Genomic DNA, 19,640 nt, shown 5'->3' on the forward strand with positions numbered 1-19,640 from the left:
GTGACGTTCTCATGTACGAAAGGGCTGCTAAAACCCACCTCGTGTGTTTTCTAGAGAATTGAATGACTCAGAGAAAGCAAAGCGCCTGCTGCATTGCCTGGTATTCAGTCTTCGTGAATTCTTATTATAATCGTGCTTCTTGACTGGTCAAAACCTTCCAGAGGCTTCTACAGTCTGGTGAATAAACTCCAGATTCCTTAGATCGGTATTTAAGACACCTGGCCACCAGCCTGTCACCCCAGAGGTGCCCAGTGTGGAAGCCGAGGCTAGACCCCCGTCCCTAAACTACGCAGTACATGTCCTCAACGCTGTGGTTGGATTAGTAGCCCTATCACAATCCTGCCTCCGCTGTTCACCTAAAAACAAAACAACTTTCTATTATTTCTTCAATCGAGCTGAAAAAATAAGGCTTAAAAAATTTCAATTAAAAAAAAAAAGTTACTTTTACTCTGAAGTCAGTTCCCTAGCAATTACTGGTGATCCGAGCGGTCCGGCCTCAGGGAGCCGGGTGATCCGCGTTGGGCGGTGTCGTGTTCACCTCTCTCAATGGGATGAAGGCTCCAGAGACAGAGGGAAACTGCGACATTTAAATCTCACAGACCCTGTGTTCGGCTTTGCTGACGCCGCTTCAAGAAGACGTGTTCCTTGACGTGATTTGGGGGGATCTGCCTCCCTGGCTTGAAATCTCGAGGATACAACATTTGCCCCTGCAGGCGGAGAGCCCACTCCGGAGGTGTGTCGTGGCTTACCCACGGGAGACACAACCGACCCTCCCCGTGTCTCCCACACGGCAGTATTCACACGCCGGGGAAGCCTTTGCCCTCGTGACAAAAAGACCACAAACAAACAACAACAACAAAAAAACCTACATCTACTGTAATGTTTGATACGCTCAACTCATTCATGTCGCCATCACTCATTCACAGAATAATCGCTGCATTAGAAACCCCTGGAAGGCTTATTCGAAGGCCGATCGAATGCACCTGACCCCTCCCTCGAGGGTTTCCTCTTTGAATTCATCATATAGCTCACTCCCTGCGGCTCGGGCCAGCGAGATCAAGCACCAGCGGCCAGCAAGGCACTGCTCCCGTGGCCCAGGACAGGAAGCCGGCCCCTCTCTGTCAGGAGTTCATGCTGGACTAAGAGAACTCAGACGTCTCGACAGAGACTTAAAATCCTGTGTTCCCAGGGCCCCGCGAGGTCACCGGGCTGGGGAGCTCGCCTCGTCTAGGGAGCCCAGGGAAGGTTTCTCTGGAGGCCTGAGAAGGTGGAAAGACAACGAGCAACGTTCGAGGAGCTGGCAGGGATACGGGGCACCCCGAGAAAAGGGTCCGGGTGCAGAGGGGTGCTGGCCACTGCAGAGAGAACCCATGAACCCATCCCCTTCCTCTTCTGGGCCCTTTCGTGCCTTCTTGGCTCTATGGGACTCAGGGAGATTTCCCATCATCAGGACACTGGTCATAGAGGATCAGGACCCCCCCACACACACTCCAGGATGACCACATTTGAACTTAACTAATTACATCTTCAACAGTGCTATTTCCAAATAAGGTCATGTCCTGAGGTGCTGAGGGTTAAGGCTCCAACGCCTATTTTTCAAGGGGACACAATCAACCTAGGACAGTTGGTGTTCACACATCGCGCTGGGCGGAATACGTTTGAAACACTCAACCTCCATGTGATTCTGCCAAGCAGAGAACGTTCTGACCCTTCCCCATTCTCCCAGGGTCTCTCCCCTCCTCTGTACACGGTCCTGCTGCACCAACAGACTCCATCAGAGAGACACACATGCTCAAGGACAAAGAAGCCCACATTCTACAGTGATGAGTAGAAACCACTTCTTGGAATTTTACATACATGTAAACACACGCGCACACCACAGAGATATTATATATATGTGTGTGTGTGTATATATATATATGTATGTGTATATATATATATATATACACTCTGTATAATATATATAAATAAATAACAAAAAGAATCACAGATAGCATAAGCCATTTTATACTGTATTTTACCCTTTGCAGTTCATCTACTTCATTTTGAAGTAAAAATTAGGGAGAAAAACCAGGAAAGAGAATTTCCAAATACTAGCAAGTGGGGCTTCCGGGGAATCAGAACTTAGCGGAAGGACTTTTCCTCCCCTGAGGCAGGAACGTAGCTCTGGGCTCCGGATCAACGGCAACCTGGACCGATGCAGGGTCCCTCTGGGGGTGCCGAACAGGCCGACACGCGGCCTGAGGACCCTCCAGGACGTATCTGGCTCCCCTCAGTGCCATGTCCTGTCATCGCCAGGGCTCCTTTGGAATTGCGCCCCTCTGAGAGGTCCCTCACAGGAGTCCCCCCACAGCCTGCAGAGTCCTGGGGGATACACCCCAGCTTCGAAAGAAAGACACGCGTAAAAGTACAGCCTCTCACCCTGGCTGGTTGTTCAGTGGTTATAGCATCAGCCCACGCACTGAAGGGTCTCGGGTTTGATGCCCAGTCAAGGGCATGTACCTGGGTTGCAGGTTCGATCCCTGGCCTAGTTGGGGCACGTTTGGGAGACAAGCAATCGATGTGTCTCTCTCATGTGAATGTTTCTCTCTCCCCTCCGCCCACTCCCTCCCTTCCGCTCTCTTTGAAAATCAGTGGGAAACCTTGCCGTGTGGCTCAGTGGATTGAGCATCGTCCCATGGACTGAGGGGTCCGGGTTCAATTCCCAGTCAGGGCGCATGCCCGGGGTGCAGGCTCGATCCCCAGGAGGGGGCGTGCAGGAGGCAGCCAATCAATGTTTCTCTCTCAAATCCTATTTTTTTAAAAAAAAGAAAATTAGTGGGGAAAATATCCTGGAGCCTGGGTGCCTCCATTACGATGTCACTCTATTAACTCTCTCCATGTAGCACATAGTTCCACATGGCGTCTACCCGTGTGCAAGAAGGATCGAGTGTGGCATCTAGACAGCTGTATGAAAATGTCACCAGGTGCATCTTAGACACACACAGGAAAGCCTCTCGGTGGTGATGAAAACACCTTGTAATTCTCTATTGTTCCTTCTCTTTCTTCTTCTTCTTTCTCTACAGACGGGCCTTTGTGCTGATGTCACATGCGCGCGAACAGGTGAGTTCCTTTCTGCAGGTCAAGGGATGAAGGGCCCTTTGTGTGATCAGAAGCCTCTTGCAAGCTGCGGCTCCATCACCTGCCCAAGACCGTGATCTGTACATCACAGGGCAGAGGAAGAGCCCAGACCGGCCGAAGTTCTCATCAGCGCAGGCAAAGGGGGAGGCGTCTGCTATGCCGTCGATGGCGGAATCTGAGGGGAAACTAAGTCAGGTCCCTGAGTCAAGTCTGTCCTTAAGGCTGGGACCGGGGACTTTGATAACGCCAGCTACTTTCTGCCATGAGGAGGTGGGGCGGGGTAGTCTCCTCAGCAAGACTTCAAGCTCTTCGGGGTCATATCTTCTGATTTTCTTATTTGATCTTTCCAATCCCACGCTGTGGACACTCACGCTGGGGAACTCACGTCTGACACCTTTTCCTACTTCCTGGCTACCAGTAAGAGTGTGGCCTTTCTGTAATCTAAGTCCCTGCTTACATTCAGCCGAGCACTTTGATTTAGGGGGTGTGACTATGGAGTAAGGAGTCTAAAAAAATGATATCGTGTCTGGTTTTTCTACAAACATACGGAGTGTATGGGTTACCCAAGAATATCAGTTTCGTTCATTTATTATATACTTTTCTTACCTACAGGATTATTCACTTAACCAACATTAGCTCTGAATAAATAACAGAGAATGTGTATGTGTGTGTGTGTGTGTGTGTGTGTGTGTGTTTCTTTTTCTTATAAATAATTAGATGTATAGCTTTAAAACAAATTGAGCAGAAATTCTAAATCTCAATAAAGGACTAGCCACTGCCCATAACCCTGCTCTGCTCCTCTGATAATGAGAAATGGGTCCGAGACCTTGGCTGACCACAGATGAAGGACGTCATTACGGCATCATGTCATAATCACAAGCCAGCTCCCGGGGAACTGTCGGCCGTGCTCTAGATGACAAAGCCCTGACAATCAGCCACCCCTTACACACCCAACATGCCAGACGCTGCATACTTTCCCTCCCGGAAACTCCTTCGACAGGACCGGTTATCAACATTGTACGATGGAAAACCAAGGCTCGGATTGATGAGTGATCAGTGAGACCAGAAAGCTAATATAAAAAAGTAGAAGGTGAACCTAGGACTGGCAGGGAGCGATGTTTCCTCTTCTTCGCTGTCTGGGGTGCCCACTGGCAACTGAATGAGAACATCACGTGCCCGTGAGTTGAAAATATGATTTAAGGAGAGTCTGAAGCAAACTCCTGGACAGCCCTGGAGACCCCCAGACCCTGCATCGGGCCACAGTGAGTCTTCATTTTTAAGTGATTTTTAAGTGATTTTGAGCAGATCGTACATTTAAGAGGCTGTTTCTTATAAATGGTTAAACTCAGTGCTTTGGAAACAGTAGTAGTAGTAGTAGTAGTAGAAGTAGTAGTAGTAGTAGTAGTAGTAGTAGTAGTAGTAATTGAGCCACATTCTGCAAGGAGTTTCCACGTATTCAATGTCTTACAAAATCCTTGCCAGGTAGGGGCTTTTATCCACATTGCTCTGGTGTGAAAACCGTCTCAGTGATGTGACTTTCTTAGACTGCGCAAAGGGGCAAAGCCACACTTAAATGCACACTGGCCCGACTCCAAAGCCTGTGCTCTATTTGCTAGTGTGTCAAGAGTATGGTCTCTGGGGCCAGACTGTCTGGGTTCAAATCCTGCCTCTGCCTCTTCCTGGCTACAGGACCAAGGCAAGTCCCTTAACGTGTCTGTGGTGTTCCCATCTGTAAGATGAAAATGATAACAGAATCCACCTTACAGGGTTACTCTAAGCACTTCAAATAGTGCGCAGCACACGGGAAACTGTGTCAGCAATGATTAGCAACATTGTTACTGAATCACATAGCAGAAAGGAACGCAGAATACTAGTTGCAATTGCAGGATTATGAACATGTCTTTGAATACAGTGTGGCAGAAGTACTGTTCACATGGGGTCCTGTCTGCTCACAGGTTAACAGACCCAGGGTAACGTCATACCCACTGCAAACGATAAGGATCCGATTTCCCCAGGAGGCGAGCCTGTCATTCGATCAGGTTGAAAAATACCTGAGATATTAATAGCCTCGTGCAAACAAAGTGTTTATTATACCTCATGGCTCTTTTTATTTTTATTTTTTTAAGTGGGTTACTGTACTGTGTGTGTCTCCAACGTGGGGCTGGGGTTAGGATCGGTATTAAGGAGATTGCATGCTGTAAAAGTCTGTATAACAGCACAGTCTAACTTTTTTTTTCCCCCATAGCACTTTCTGCAAAGTCTAATTGAACAGACAGTCGGTTTTCTTGGCTGACTTTTTATTTTATACGCCCTTGGGCAATATGAGAAATGAAAGCTGAACTCTGTGTGTGTGTGTGTGTGTGTGTGTGTGTGTGTGGCGTGCACACGCATGGGATTAAGGTTAGGAAAAGGGAGCTACTTTCATTAACACCATTAGTGCCATACTTCCCAAAATGTTAGGATCCCCAACCTTCTTTTTGCAGCAAAAGCAGCCCTTAAAAAACAGACCTACACCATCAACCTTGAATTTTTACTCTAAAGCCTTAGGGGTGTGTATAGTTTAAAATCTTTTGCAGAGAATATATGTGTGTGTGTGTGTGTGTGTGTGCATGTGTGTGTAAAATGTTCACTAAAGTGACGTGATTTGCTTCTCCCACTAAAATCTTTGTTTACTTATTTTACTCCGTAATCATCAATTCACCCTTTTATCCTCAAATAGGAAACATTTAACATTTAACATTCAGTTTGAAGCCACAAATAAATGAGTATAAACGGCGTAGGATTTAGCCAGAGTCTCTCTTCCTCCTCTGCCTTCATCCACCCGAGGGCCTTGCCCCTCATATGCCCTCCGATGCCCTATAGACTGGCTGTGCCTCATTCACACCCCAGTTCCACGTAACAAATCGGAGCCAGCCGGAGGAGAGCAGGTGTCATCTGACTGCCGTTTCCGAGTCCGGCGGACTGGTCTGTCGAGGGGAGAGGAGTGAGAACCCCAAGTCCCCTTGTCAGGAAACAGGTGCCTTGCACAGGCCCCGTGTCATACTTCTCCCAGGCGGGCGGATCAAAGGTACCCAGCCCTGGACAGACTCGTCACGGAAATGCTATCCTAGGTCCTTCCGGCCTCGGACTCTGGAGGTCGGACCTATCTCCTGTATGGGACGAAGTGACTCCGGACATGTGGGATGTGCCTTACATCTGGTTCTGACGGAAGGATGCGGACGGATGGCGTTGAAATCAGAGCTTTCTCAGACCACGTCTGCCCGCCGTCCGTGCCTGTTCGCTCCGGGAAGAATGAGTCTCCAGCCCAGGGGCTGTGGGCAGCCCTTCTAGAAGCTCCCCTAGGGCTTTCCTACGTGGGGGACTGCCTGCACCCACTTGTGAGCTTGTGTACACACACACACACACTGTCACACGCACACACTCACACACATACATGCACAGTCACACACTCACTCACACTCACACACTCACACACACACACTCACTCCTCTTGCTTAGACTCATTTTCCTGAGGAATCCCTATAAACCGTCCAACCCGTTCCCCCCCAGCCCTGCTACCGTCCTTCCCCGAGGGACTAGAGTGCCGACTGTGTGTAAGTGGCCGAGTGACCAGGGGGCACCTAGAAATCCCCAAGGCTTTGTTCCTCCGGACAGGAGAGCTCTCCAAACGGCTAAAGATCTGCCCATTTCAGCACCAAGCCTTCTCCCCCACCAAAAATACATAAATAACATTTCAGAAATTTTAGATATGAAACCCTCTAAAATGTGATTGCTTACATTTCGTTTCCGGGTATCATTTAGCCTCACCCTCCTAATTCAAGGCTCTTATCATGAGCATAGATTTCTGTACTGGGGCTGAAAGAGGGGTTCACTGCTGAAGCCTGCAGAGGCCTCCAAATGGCCGGTAAGTCCAGGAGAAATTGGAGAGTGGGACCCCAAACAAAGAGGCCACAGAGGAGGTCAGCAGCGAGACAGGGTGCGACAGGGATAAAGAACCGGGTAACCACAAACCGGGTAAGATTTGGGGAGACTGTCCACAACAGGCTGGCATTGAGAATGGGCAGAAGTCTCAAAGTCCAAAGGGTGATTTGCCCCTGTCAGCACCTCCCTCCAGGCCCCCACCTTAATCCAGGGCTTCTAATTTCGGGGGGCCCCGGAGAGAACCCGCCCCATGAGACCAGAACGCAGGGCCGGTGGCTGCCTCTTTGGAGCCGGCGACCTGATGCGTTGTGTCTCCTGCCGGGAGGTCCTGGGGTCTCTGACTTACTTTCTGGACCTCGGCTGTATTTCAGGGGGTTAGACTGCTGTCCGGCTGAGCTGCAGCCAGAGAAGAAGCTGTTATTCTTCTTCATTTTTCCTCTAAACCACCTCTGGATTCCCGTGCTCGGTGACCATGAGGAAGCCCACGCTCGCCCTCCCCAGAGAGTAAGCTTCCATCCTGGGTGTCCCTTTTCTGGGGGCGGGGGCTCCAGTCTGGGAAGATCTTGTTGCTCAGACATGGGGCAGCCAGTGACCTCTGAGAAGGTAGAGTCACTAAGAACTCACTAAGGTCCTCCAAACTGCCAGCCCCAGGGGACATGACACGCCCCCTCCCGGAGACCAGCCGGCCTCGGGGAGTCAGGCAAGCTCTCAGTAACCTCTAACGGAGGCCACTCCTCAGGGCAGAAGGTCAGGGCCGAAGAACAACAGCGACCGAGCAGCTCGTGTTACAGGCCAGGGGACAGCCCGTGAGGCCGTTGCCCGAACACAGAGACATGTCAGAGTGATTTAAGTGAAAAAGAAGAGAGGACACCTAATCATGGTTCTGTTATTTTTTAAAATCACCTTGAAATGCATCTGACTACCTTTTGATCTAGCTTTTTTTTCCCCCCCGAGAACCCAGGCTTTGCTTCCCTTCCAAATAGCACTCCACTCTCTGGCCCGCCGAGGGTTTAACATTTTTTCTTCCCTTCTGGCTGATACTGAGGCAGAGAGGGAGAAAGACCGGCCACCGACAGCATCGTGAGTGGTGGAAAGGGGGAGACAGGCGTCCCAGCCTTCGCTGAGTGCCCCTGGCCACGGAACTTAATTTCTGTGCGACTCAGCGTCTTTCTCTGTAAAACGGAGAAAAAGTCCAGCAGTAGAAAGAGGACCTTAAATGAGTAAAAGTGGTCACAGGCACAAACTTCCAGTTAGAAGAAAAATAAGGCCTGGGATGCAATGCACAGCATGGTGACTCCAGTTAACAGCACGGTACTGGGCAGTTGGAAGTTGCCGGGAGTAGGTCTTACGAGTTCTCATCACAAGGAGGAAAAATGTGTAACGACATGAGGTGATGGGTGTGAACTAGACTTATCGTGGGGATCACTCTGCAATACGTCCAAAATCATGTCATTATGCTATACACCTAAAACTAATGGGATGGTCCATGTCAATGGCATCGTAATACATGTGGAAACGTAAGACGACTTCATCATGCAAACTTCACAGTACGGCTGTGAGTGTTCACTGGGGCAACAGCCATGGAGTGGGTACCAGCGGGGCTGATCCTCTGCTAGGCATCAGGAAGCTCCGACGCCACCTGGGTCACTGCGCCACGCAAGGTGTTCTCGGAGAAGTTCTCCAAGGCAAGGTCCTTGAGGACTCGTTTTAATAAGCGAGAACTATTTCTCATGCACTCGCGTGTAAACTGGCCTTGGAAAACTGTTTGAAACCCTGAAATGTCGTGTCTGAGGTCTCGCGCACACAGTGTTTCGCATGGCAATTCATGCTCGTGAGAAAGGCAAAGAACGTTCTCGTCCAGGTTTCCGAACGGCTGGGATCCAGGACAACCAGAGGTTTCCACGTCCCGCGTCCATTCCTTTCTTCCCTGGAAGTAAGCCCACTCTTAGTGCGCACTGTCGTACATGCCTACTCCTTGACATGGGGGCTCTCGGGGGGTCTGTTCTTGATCCCCTTTAGTCTCCCTGGAGGGACAACCGTCTCCCCATCTCTCCTCGCCCCTAGACACTGAGTATCCCTTCAAGACCCTGTCTCTGTCCAAGCTGTTCCTTCCGCCAAGCGCCCAATGATCCTGTCTAAACAGACTCTTCTCGAGGCCCCGCCAAGTGTCGTCACCACCCTCAGTGCTTCATATTCAACACTGACGCTGAAGTGACCTGCTCACAGGCCTGCCTCACCCCCCAGGCTCAGGGCTGCCATGCGCACGACAGTCACCTGGAGGTCTTGTTAAAAAGGTAGGTCTGACTCAGCGAGTCCGGGTGGGGCCTGAGAATCGGCATTTCTCACAGCTCCCGGGTGATGCTGATGCCTCCGCCTCGCTGATGGCTTCAAGAACATCTCCGACATCTCAGTCCCTCGGCCCTGGGTCCCTGTCATCAGCTTTTGACACCCCTGCCCAGTGACTGTGTTAGGGAGATGAGGGAGAGGACAGGGTGGGCCGAAGACAGGAGCAGACAGAGGGTGTGTGCGGGGTGGACAGGTGGAGTGGGCTGGAGAGAGCGGGTGGAGTTGGGATGAGGTCAGGGAAGAGAGGAAGGAAAAAGAACGAAGAGGGAGAGAGAAGACAGTAAGAAGGAAGATAAAAGAAGAGGAAGGGACCACAGCCATTGGACCAGAAGAGGAATGTCACTGACTTCCCTCCCCCGGGTGCAGCTGGCCCTACGTTTTCTGACTTTCCAGAGGAAGAGGGTGGGCCTCTGCACTGAAGCCCTCCCGAGGTGGGTGCTGCAGTCTTTCATGCCACTGAAGAAATGTGCCCAGCGTCGCCACGCCTTTCTAAGGGCTCTTCCTTCCCAAGGGGTGGAGGAAGAACGAGGGACGGACTGCACACGTTTGGAAATGCATAGAATGGTTCACATCAGCTCCGAAAATTTGAGAGAAGAAGAAGACTTCCACCCCCAGACTCCAAGCTGACTGTCCATTCCCACAACCCGAGGGAGGTTACCTGGTACAGCTCGATGCGCTGTTCGGGCACCCGGGCCTTTGGGTTCTGCAGGCGGAACACTCTGAACTCTGCCTTCACCAGGTTGGAAGCGTTTTTCTCCATGGCCGACACGTCGAACCGGACGATCCTGAAGTAGGGTCTGTAGAAAGTGGGCGGGATGGCATCTGTGAAAAGTTAGGGCAATCGTTGAAAAATGATAAAAATCCACTGTTCTCTCCAAAAAGAAAAAAGAAAAAGAAAAAACCGTGTGGCAGAAGACTGTCTCAAGAAACCATAAGGAACATATCTCCAGAACGACTTCCTTTTCAATGGCCAATTTCATACCATTAACAATTGAACTAGAAAAAAAATAAAATAAATAAAATAAACATGTGCCTTCAGTTACGGGAGTAGCGGATTAATGGAGATTAACAGACCACTTCCACCTCCTTTTGCGGGCGTGCAGCTAACCGCGTCCTTTGAAAGCCGACATCGCCGTGGCGAATGCTAGGCGGTCACGAGCGGGAGCGTGCTCGTGACAGCTGACGCCAGGGAGAACTGTAGACCTGCGCACGCCTGAGTCACACGTGCCAAGAAAATAGCTCCTAATGGCCAGCAGTTTGCCCACGTATTTTTTTTTCCTTGAAATTTTGGCATCCGAATGTTCTACTCTCTCCAGGTCCGTGTATTGCATCTTTTTTTGGCTTCGATCGCTTTGGTTTTTCACACACATGTGACCAAATACACCCTCTAGTTAAGTCAGGATGAGGAAATTTGAATTAAAAAAAAAACAAACTATACCCACATATTGGCTATACAAGGCCCAGTCTTAGAGATCTTTATCCAGGATAATGTCCCTTGGTGGGAGGGAGTCTTGGCAAATGAATCCGCCCAAATTCCTTCAGTTCTGAGCCAGGTAAAAGCACACAATAATATCAAGCTCACGGCTAGCTAGAGCTAGGCTGTTGCTTTGTAGTCATCTGCCATTGCTTTGAAGATGCAATCGAGGTCATACCAAAAGCAAAGCAGGTCCAAATTCCATCCCCATGCATCCTCCATAATACCCACTTAACTGACTGGGAAGGCCGCTTGGTACGGATTTACTACAATCCTCTTCCAAAATCTCCTGCAAACTTTCCTGCATTACTCCGAAATGCTCTCTCCAGCTCTGGTGGCGTCATTACTCCGTTCCACCCTCTCCGGAAGCACATGGCTGCATCGCAACAGAAGCAGCCGCTGGCTGCCAGCTAGGCCTGGCAGATGTTCTTGTTACTTCTGCGCTGTGTTTGTTTGCTGCGTGCTCCCCCATGCCATTTTAAGAATCTCGAGGGCAGAGACCACGTGTGCCAAGTCTTTCTTCTTCTCTGCATCCCTAGGACAGGGATCTACCCTCACACAGTTTACCAAATATCCACTGTTTGCATACGTGGTCATCCACAGAGCCTTGAAAGACTCGGGCATCTGGCTATTGGCAAGGCTAAGTCCTTATTAAATAAAAGAGCCATCGTGCCTGGCTGGTGTGGCTCAGTGGTTGAGCATCAACCCCTGCACCAAGAGGTCGCCGGTTCGATTCCCATTCAGGGCACACGCCCAGGTTGTGGGCCCGATCCCCAGTGGCCACTCGATGCTCTCTCTCACTGATGTTTCTATCTCTCCCTCTCCCTTCCTCTCTCTCTAAAATCAATAAAGAAAAAATATATATATTTTAAAAAGTTCCATGTCTTTTAAATAAATAAATAATAAATGAGCCCTCTTGCTGATCTTAAAGCAGAAATAAACACCTTTCGCGATTGCTTGATAAACCCACACCCCGACGATTACACTGAAGGAAAAATAAATAAAAAAGTGCTGGGAACCCAGCAAGACGTCCTCATCCGAGAGCTTCACACTTTTGCACCCTCAACGCCTGAAAGTCCGGTCCCCTCCCTTGGCCCCGGCCGGGCTCTCGGGAGCAGCTCAGGGAGGCCTGTGGGCTCCAAGCCGCGCCTGGCTGGCCCGCTTCGGAAACAGTGTGTGGAGGAGGCCCTGTGCTCATGAGCCCAAAGTCTCAGAAACGAAGAAGCAAACAAATAAAAACAAAAATCTGAAGCATTCAGATTTCGGAGAAAAGAAATATTTACGGCCCTGGCCGGTTTGGCTCAGCGGTTAGAGCGTCGGCCCGCAGACCAGAAAGTCCCGGGTTCGGTTCCCGCTAAGGGCACGTACCTCGGTTGCAGTTTGTCCCCGGCCCTGGTTGGTAGTGCGGGTGGCAGCCACTCGATGCGTCTCTCTCACGTCAATGTTTCTCTCTCTCTCTTTCTCCCTCTCTGAACTCCTGCTCTATCTGAAGATAAATGCAAAAATGTCCTCCGGTGAGGATTTAAAAACAAAAGGTATTTATGCCGACCCAGTGATGGCCCACTGACTATACCATAAAATAACTGGTGAGCAGTTTTCAGGTGGGAAAACATTCACACAGGTGGGGCCCCCAGCACAGCAATTTGAAAAGGTAGCTGCTCAGCAGAAATCGATCTTTCCTTCCCTGAACATGCCCACCCCAGGTCGGCACCAGCCTGACCAGCTCAGCTGAAAACAGTCGGGTCGCCCAGGACCAGAAGCCCGGGCGGGGCGGGTGCCATGCTCCCTGGCTGCGCACCCTCTGTACCCTGGCCAGATGCTTCCCGGGCCTGGCGGCTGCGCTCACCGTCCCGTGGCCTCCCCGTAGGCAGCAGGCGCTTCAAAGGAGCATCCTGCAAGAGCACAGCGCGCGCAGTGAGCTTCCCGTCGTTAGAAAGCATAAACATCTAGTTCATTCCCCCCTGCCTCTCCACGCAACCCCGCAGCCCGCGCCACCAACACCCCTCCTTCACACCTACCCACTCCGTCTCATCCTTGCATCAAGTGCGTCGATAAGAGCTCTTGAGATTTATTTTTATTCTCTTTTGTGTTTATTAAACTTTGAGCCGAGTCCCCCCCCTTTCTGGTCTTCTGCCCATACGCGCTCTTTCTTTTTACGGCTGCCTCGGACCACGAGGTCAGTTTTGTTTCTTCTTCTTCTAAGCAGATTGGCCAGTGATCCTGTCCTGGGTTCTGGCGCCCTGGGGGGCGTTTACAAATATTTACAGGAGCAGGCTGGTCGTGAGGGGTGCTGTGCTGTTCTGCTCCCTCTGCCTGGCCAGCAGCCCCCCGCCCCGCTCCGCCGGTAGAACCATTTGGGCTGGTTCTAGTTCCAGCGGCTCTCAACACAGACCCGCACTCTGGGATCTGGTTTTACACGCGCAAGCGCTTAACGCCCGAGGGGAGCCGAGGGCTGAGGGGCTCCCGCCAGCGACTCTGCTTTGGTCCTGTGACCACGGTGAGGGGACCTGGCCTGGAGGGAACAGCAGCCTCCCCCATCCCTGCTCCAGCTGACTGGTGAACTGGTGACCGGTTCCAAGCCTCGGTCCCAGCTGTCCCCTGCTGTCATCTGCAACAAGTCACCAGCCCCCTGCCCGGCTGTTGAGCGATTTGACAAATGTTTCTGCACTTGGGGAAAAACAACCCACAGCATATTGCTGTGGCTTGTTCGGTGACTTTGGCCTCATCTTATCAAAACTTCTGGATGGGTGGTGTGGGGAGAAGCAACGATTTACATGCCGCAGCCTGCAGCAGGCTCGCTCCCTGGACCAGGGCGTCAGAGCGGCAGCCTGGCCCCGAAAGGTTCCTGCAGCCCTGGTCCACCCACGCTCCCGCGGGGGGCAGAGCCTTTCCTGTCTTCTCCAAGGGCGCACTTAGAGAGCACAGGGACCCCCTCAAGTCCTCTGCAAGCTCCTTCCCGGTTCCGAGTCCATCGTGCTGCCCTTGACCTTGGCCGACTTACCCACACTCACATCCTGGCTGACTCTTTCCTCTCCATTTCTGACCCACTTTTTGGGGGGATTGATTCAGGCCACCAGGCCGATTCTGCTCCTCCTCCCTGCTCCCTTCTGTGCCTTCCTCTCAGGGAAAATCTAGAAGGTCCCAGAATGTTGTTCAGTGAACAGTGTTCCCCTCACCTCAGCCTTGGCCACTCATCTCTGCTGATTCAAACTTGGGGCAATGGGCGGTGGAGGGGGGTAGAGAGAATGAGAAAATCGAACTAGTTATTTATCTACAAAGTCACAGCATACAGAAAGTCTAATGATAGCACTTAATCGCAAGCTGGTTTATACGCATTATAAGTTGACTTATCTGTTCGTTCACTGTGTATTTTCTCTTCGTAAACACCTAGAGCAGTTCATAAACGAGGCTGTACTTCTAACCCCTCTGCAGAGACAAACGACAGTCACCACTATGTTCTCATAGACGCCCACCACCAGCCTGGAATGTTTCACTTACTTCACAACCTCTGACCATCAGAAAGGGTGACAAGAGAAATCTACTGTCCCCCAGACATCTCTGCATCAAGCAATTCCAACTCTCACCGTGATGCTCAGATTAGCACTACTTCCAAAATAGAGTCAGTGAAACACAGACACTAAAGGAAGGTCTTACGACATCCCCAGTAGGGGGATGAGCTCTGACTGAGAGCGCAGATGCGGGACCTGAAAGGAACCACCAGGAGACCTGGACCTCAGGCCTTAGAGGGGAGGATTCAACTCTCTACCTGCTGTTTATGCCCCCAAAGGGCCAGGTCAGACCGTATGAGACAGATGTTAGACTCCTGGGTCCAGGATCTCTGGGTATTTGTGGACCTACAGCATCCGCCTCACCTGGGAACCTGTGACCAGCGTCAATCATCCAGGGGAGTGTGATGCAGCCTGGGGTACGGGAAGTGCCGCGCTAAGGGTATCCCTTGACTCCTAGCCGGAGAGGCCAGTGAAGGTCACATACTGTACAAGCAGGTAGGGAGAGGCGGGGGATGAGGAGAAAGAGAATCTGGCAGGTAACAACAGTTTTTTAGGAGCCAGCATGGACCAGAATCCCCACGGGAAACTGGGCACTGGTCTGTGTCCTTGGGGAAGTTCCAGGACGAGGCAGAAGGTCCGTGGCTCAATGGGAACAGCAGAAGGTGTGGGTAGGAAAGGCATTTAGAGGCCTGGAGGAAGGGGCTTACCAAGAGTGGATGTATGGATGCCATATAGCAGGCGTGGCTAGGGCCTGGGGTCTGCATTTCAGCCAACTCCTTGGGAGAGTCTTACATACCCTAAACTTTGAGAACGACCGAAGTAACAGACAGACGAAAAGAAATCCACAGAGAAAGAAGGATAAGGAGGCGTCTCTGATGTGCTTATGTCTGCAAACACGGATCACCTTCTCTCGTCCTACAAAATTGACTTGTTTAATTAGTCTGTTCTGAATGAGTGTCTGTCTCCTGCTACTAGAAGGTAAACTCCATAGGTATATTTATTTTGGTAAATGGAGTAGCCAAAGTTTCTAGGAAACTACCTAGAACACAGTCGCAGCTCAATAAATATTTTTGGATGATTAAAAAAAAAAAAAATCAAAAGGAGCCCGCTCAGAGTGCTCGGTGGATTGAGCTTCGTCCCATGGACTGAGAGGTCGCCAGTTGGATTCCCGGTCAGGGCACATGCCCAGGTTGCAGGCTCGATCCCCAACAGGGGGCATGCAGGAGGCAGCCAATCGATGTATCTCTCTCATTGATGTTTCTCTCTCTCATTCCTTCTCCTTCCTATCTAAAAAAATCAATAAACATATATTTAAAAATAAAATAAAAAGACAAAGGAGTATCTAAACGTTTCATCAGGCATTCCACATAGAAAAAAAAATAAGACAGAGAAAAGGGATATTGCAGAGACACAAGAACTCTGAGGCTTTCGTAACAAAAAAGTAAAAGTGCCCATGATTTACATGAATTGCCTCGCTTGACTGCACACTTCAAACTGAAGAAGTTTTTTATTTGTAAAATATATATATTTTTTCTAAATTTGTTTTTCAAGTATAGTTTTCATACAATATTCTATTAGTTTCAGGTGCACAACATACTGATTAGACATTTCTATATCTTATTAAATGATCCCCAATAAGTCTAACACCCATCGACACCACACAGTTATAATATTATTGACGATATTCCCTATGCTATACTCTACCTCCCCGTGACTGCTCTTACGGCTGGTAATGTGTACTTCTAACCCATTTTACCCTTTTCAAACTGAAGAACATTTAAAATACCTGTGCCTGGCACCCAGCCCCCGAGAGTTTGTTATATTGGACTGGGGTGGACTTTGCTAAGCTCTTCCGATGACGCTCACGCACAGGCTGGCTGAAGAACCCCTCAGAGAAAGGAGCTGATACATCTAGTTTGAAAAAGAGGCAACTGAGAGACATCAAATCCCTTCAGAAATTCCAAATACTTCATATGAAACGTTATTACTTTCTGTAGAGCCGAGGAGATATATTTTGGCTCAATAGATAAAGAATATTCCGAATAATTTAGAAAAGTTAAAAAGAAAACAAGGAACACATTGTCCACGAATGTTGGGAGCACCTCACTGGAAGAATTCATGTCTTTGCAAGAGGTGTCTTGTCCCCAAAGAGGCAGCGGGTGTCTTGAATCTGGGGGCAGGTTGAGTGGGATGGCCACCCAGCTCATTCGTAACTACCGTTACATCATCCTTGTTCTGATCCTCGCCCTAGGAGAGCTTCCAAAAATTGGTTTTCTGCCCTAAATTCTGTCTTAGATGATTGTCACTGGGCGCCTGCACGGACTCCCCCCGCCCCCGGGGAAGCTTACCGATAAGCCTGTTACCTGGCTCCATCCCAGACCCGCAGGGTGAATTGCATGTGACTGTCTTGCACTCAGGTTTGATAACGTCCGCCCTAGACCATGGTCTAACCACAAAGAACTTGGCCAGGCTCCCCTCCCCCTGGATCCTCAGTGCCATGCACTAGCGAGGGATGAATACGGTATCTCCATCCCACCGTCCACACCCTACGCGGGACGGCCTGGTCTCTTGGCAGCCTCCGACCCCCGCCCATGCTAGAACAGCTTTGCATACTCTTAAGACAGAGTTGTACACCCCCATTTCACAGATACAGAACTTAAGAGCATGGAGAATAAAATAACTCTTGGCTCCAGTCAAGGTGAGGCAGGCCTTTCTGTCAAAACTGTGGCTTTGCCCTACAATGTCCTGCCTTCTGCACAGAGGAGCCCCCTGCGTTGAAGGCATGAATACCACCCCAGGCAGAAATACAACCTCCGTATGGAGCCCTGCAGCAAAAAAGGGGTTCCATTCTTTGTGGCCCTGGTTAGGAGCTCTGGGGGGTTGCTCAGTGCAAAAGTTTTCCCATCAAAGGCACTTGGCTAATACCAGCCTTGCCCAGCATCCTTTGGGCGCCCCGCATAGGCTGGCTCTTACCTCTAAGCTCCTCGAAGGAGCAGAAAACACTTTGTTTCTCTTTCCAGAAATGACTGGATTTTTCCCGTCGCTCTACAGTAATTGGCGTGGACTTTTGACATGCTTAATGGGTGCGGTGGCCCCCCGTTCCTGACATCCCCAGCTTGGAGGGAAGCAGTTTGGGGTTCATTAGACATCCTCCCGAGGGCGGCAAGACCAGCAGCCCACCGGACGGTTGGAGGGCAGTAAACCCGCCTGCGTGTGCGCGGACGCAGCCAGCGAGAAACCAAGACAATTGTGTTTCGGGGTTTCCTGAAATTTGTCTTGGCACGCCGGAGATGGATTTTATTTCACGACCACATCCCAAACACTGCTGACGTTCGAGTCACAGCAATTTCACACAAAACGACCGAGAAATAAACAGCGCATCGGCCGTGGTTTCTGACGCTCCCTCCTATTAAATGTAACTCGGCCCCGGAGCATCTGCGATGGAGAGAGCGTCTCCACGTGGGGGCCGGGGTCACACTTGACGTGCCCTTGGCAGCGGGGAGTCTCCCTGCCTCGGAGGAGTCAGCATACGGGGCGTGGCCTTCATCTCGCTGCTATTTGAGACGGGGCGGACTGTCGGCAGGAGCCTTTGGGCCCCTCTGACACAGGGCAACCAAATAAAACAGCAGCGGAGGCGACTCAGGGGGGCTGATTTTCTCGAGACGGACTCGGGGTTTCTAGTTTCTACGGCCAAGTTCCTAGCACCCTCGTAAAACCCAGCGACAGCAAGACACGGAGTCCATTTCAAGGCCTCTCCATTTCTGCTCCTGCCGGGACGGAGGCCATCTCGGGGTGGGGGGGCTGCATTGTAGCAGTCACACCCTTGGTTGCAGAAAGGGGTGTGCCGAGATGGCAGCTGGGAGGCCGTTGGCGCACTGAGGGCGCGGCAGGGGCCAGGAGCAGGCTCACCACGCACGTGACATGCCCCTTCCAGGGGCCTCACAGTGGCAGGCTGTTCTGCTGGTTGCAAAGGCCACGGAAGCCACTCTGCCCTGCCACCGTCTCCTTCGTCAGAGTATAGAACCTCTCTTGCTTTGGGGTTTCTTTCTGTTTCTCTCTGCCTTCTGATCCCTTTTCCCGTGCTCCACCTCCTCTAGTTCTTCTCTTCAATAAGTGCTTCTTTTTTTCCCCCTCTACAATATCCAGAATAGTCATGTTTTTGGTCCACTACTGGTGTTTGAAGAGGCCAATGAGCCCACGACATTGCTATCATTCCAACCATTCCGGAACCCCGCCAGGGCTCCGACAAGGTCAACGGCAGAAGGCGATACAGGTGGATTCCGCTAACGCAGTCAACTTGGAAATTTGGAATAGCATCTTTAACCTCCTAATGAAGCCCGTTGTATTCTTAACCTCTCTCTACGGATTGAAAAACCGAGGAGTCGGATCTTTCCAGGATGATGCGAAACACTGGTGAAATCAGAATGAAAACGGAATCTTGGACCTTCCCGCTCATCCCAGCCAACAGAGCATTTTCATCCCAGAATAAGCGAACTGCAGCATCCCCCTTCCCAGCCACGATGTGCATCCCTGCAGGTCTGCAAGGACTGGTGTGGGCCTCTGACACGCCTGGTGGGTGTCGTGAGTCCGTGGCAGCTTGCACGTCTTTCTCTAGCTAGTCCTTCTGAAATGATAGCAGCGATGCAGATGGTGGCCAGTGCACGTCTTTGGCGTGCTGGGAGCTTTGCTCAGTCTCCAGGCAGCTCCTTTGTAAAGCTTCCGCCTCATGGCGTTGAGGCTCGATGCTGGTTTGTTGCTTTGCCCTGAAGCTAAGCTCATAAGCAGCAGGGCACACCCTGCTAGGGCTGCAGCTACTTACCAGTTTAATCACAGGGCACGGGCTATGACTACTAACATTTTACGTTTGGGTTTGGGAGTAAATATGAGGAGGAGGCGATGGCTGGATTATCCGGTTTGAGAGGGAGGAAAAAGCAAATGCAGCCAATATTCAGTGTCTCTGAAACTCCTCACTGCATTTAAAAACGAGAGCCCATAAAGGGGTGCCTGGCAGGTAATCGGTACTCTGTCCACGTTACTGGCACCGAATTCCTCTTATTACAGTTTGTCGACAAGACAAGACAAGACAGCTTCTCCCAGAACTCCCAGGGAATTCAGAACTCAGGCAGACGGCCCACCATGGCCTCTTCCCTGCTTGGGCTCAGATGTGTTTACCTACGAGTCTACCCAGCAGGTCTAGCTCTGCCACACAGGATGACTTATGCCCTGTCCACGTGGCCCAACTTAGAAATTCAGAAACTAATTCTCACGTG

General features: G+C 50.7%; 1 protein-coding gene across 3 annotated transcripts in view; it reads right to left on the reverse strand.

Annotated features, from left to right (window-relative positions):
• Positions 1-19,640, reverse strand: part of TGFB2 (transforming growth factor beta 2) — a 73,052-nt gene that overhangs the window by 15,667 nt on the left and 37,745 nt on the right. For all 3 annotated transcript variants that reach the window (XM_036277675.1, XM_036277677.1, XM_036277676.1), the window contains one exon: positions 10,046-10,209. In XM_036277675.1, the coding sequence (XP_036133568.1) occupies positions 10,046-10,209 (164 nt within the window). The remainder of the gene's footprint in view (positions 1-10,045; positions 10,210-19,640) is intronic.

The sequence above is a fragment of the Molossus molossus genome, unplaced genomic scaffold, assembly GCF_014108415.1.
Source record: "Molossus molossus isolate mMolMol1 unplaced genomic scaffold, mMolMol1.p scaffold_m16_p_23, whole genome shotgun sequence".
In the NCBI taxonomy this organism is placed as follows: domain Eukaryota; kingdom Metazoa; phylum Chordata; class Mammalia; order Chiroptera; family Molossidae; genus Molossus; species Molossus molossus.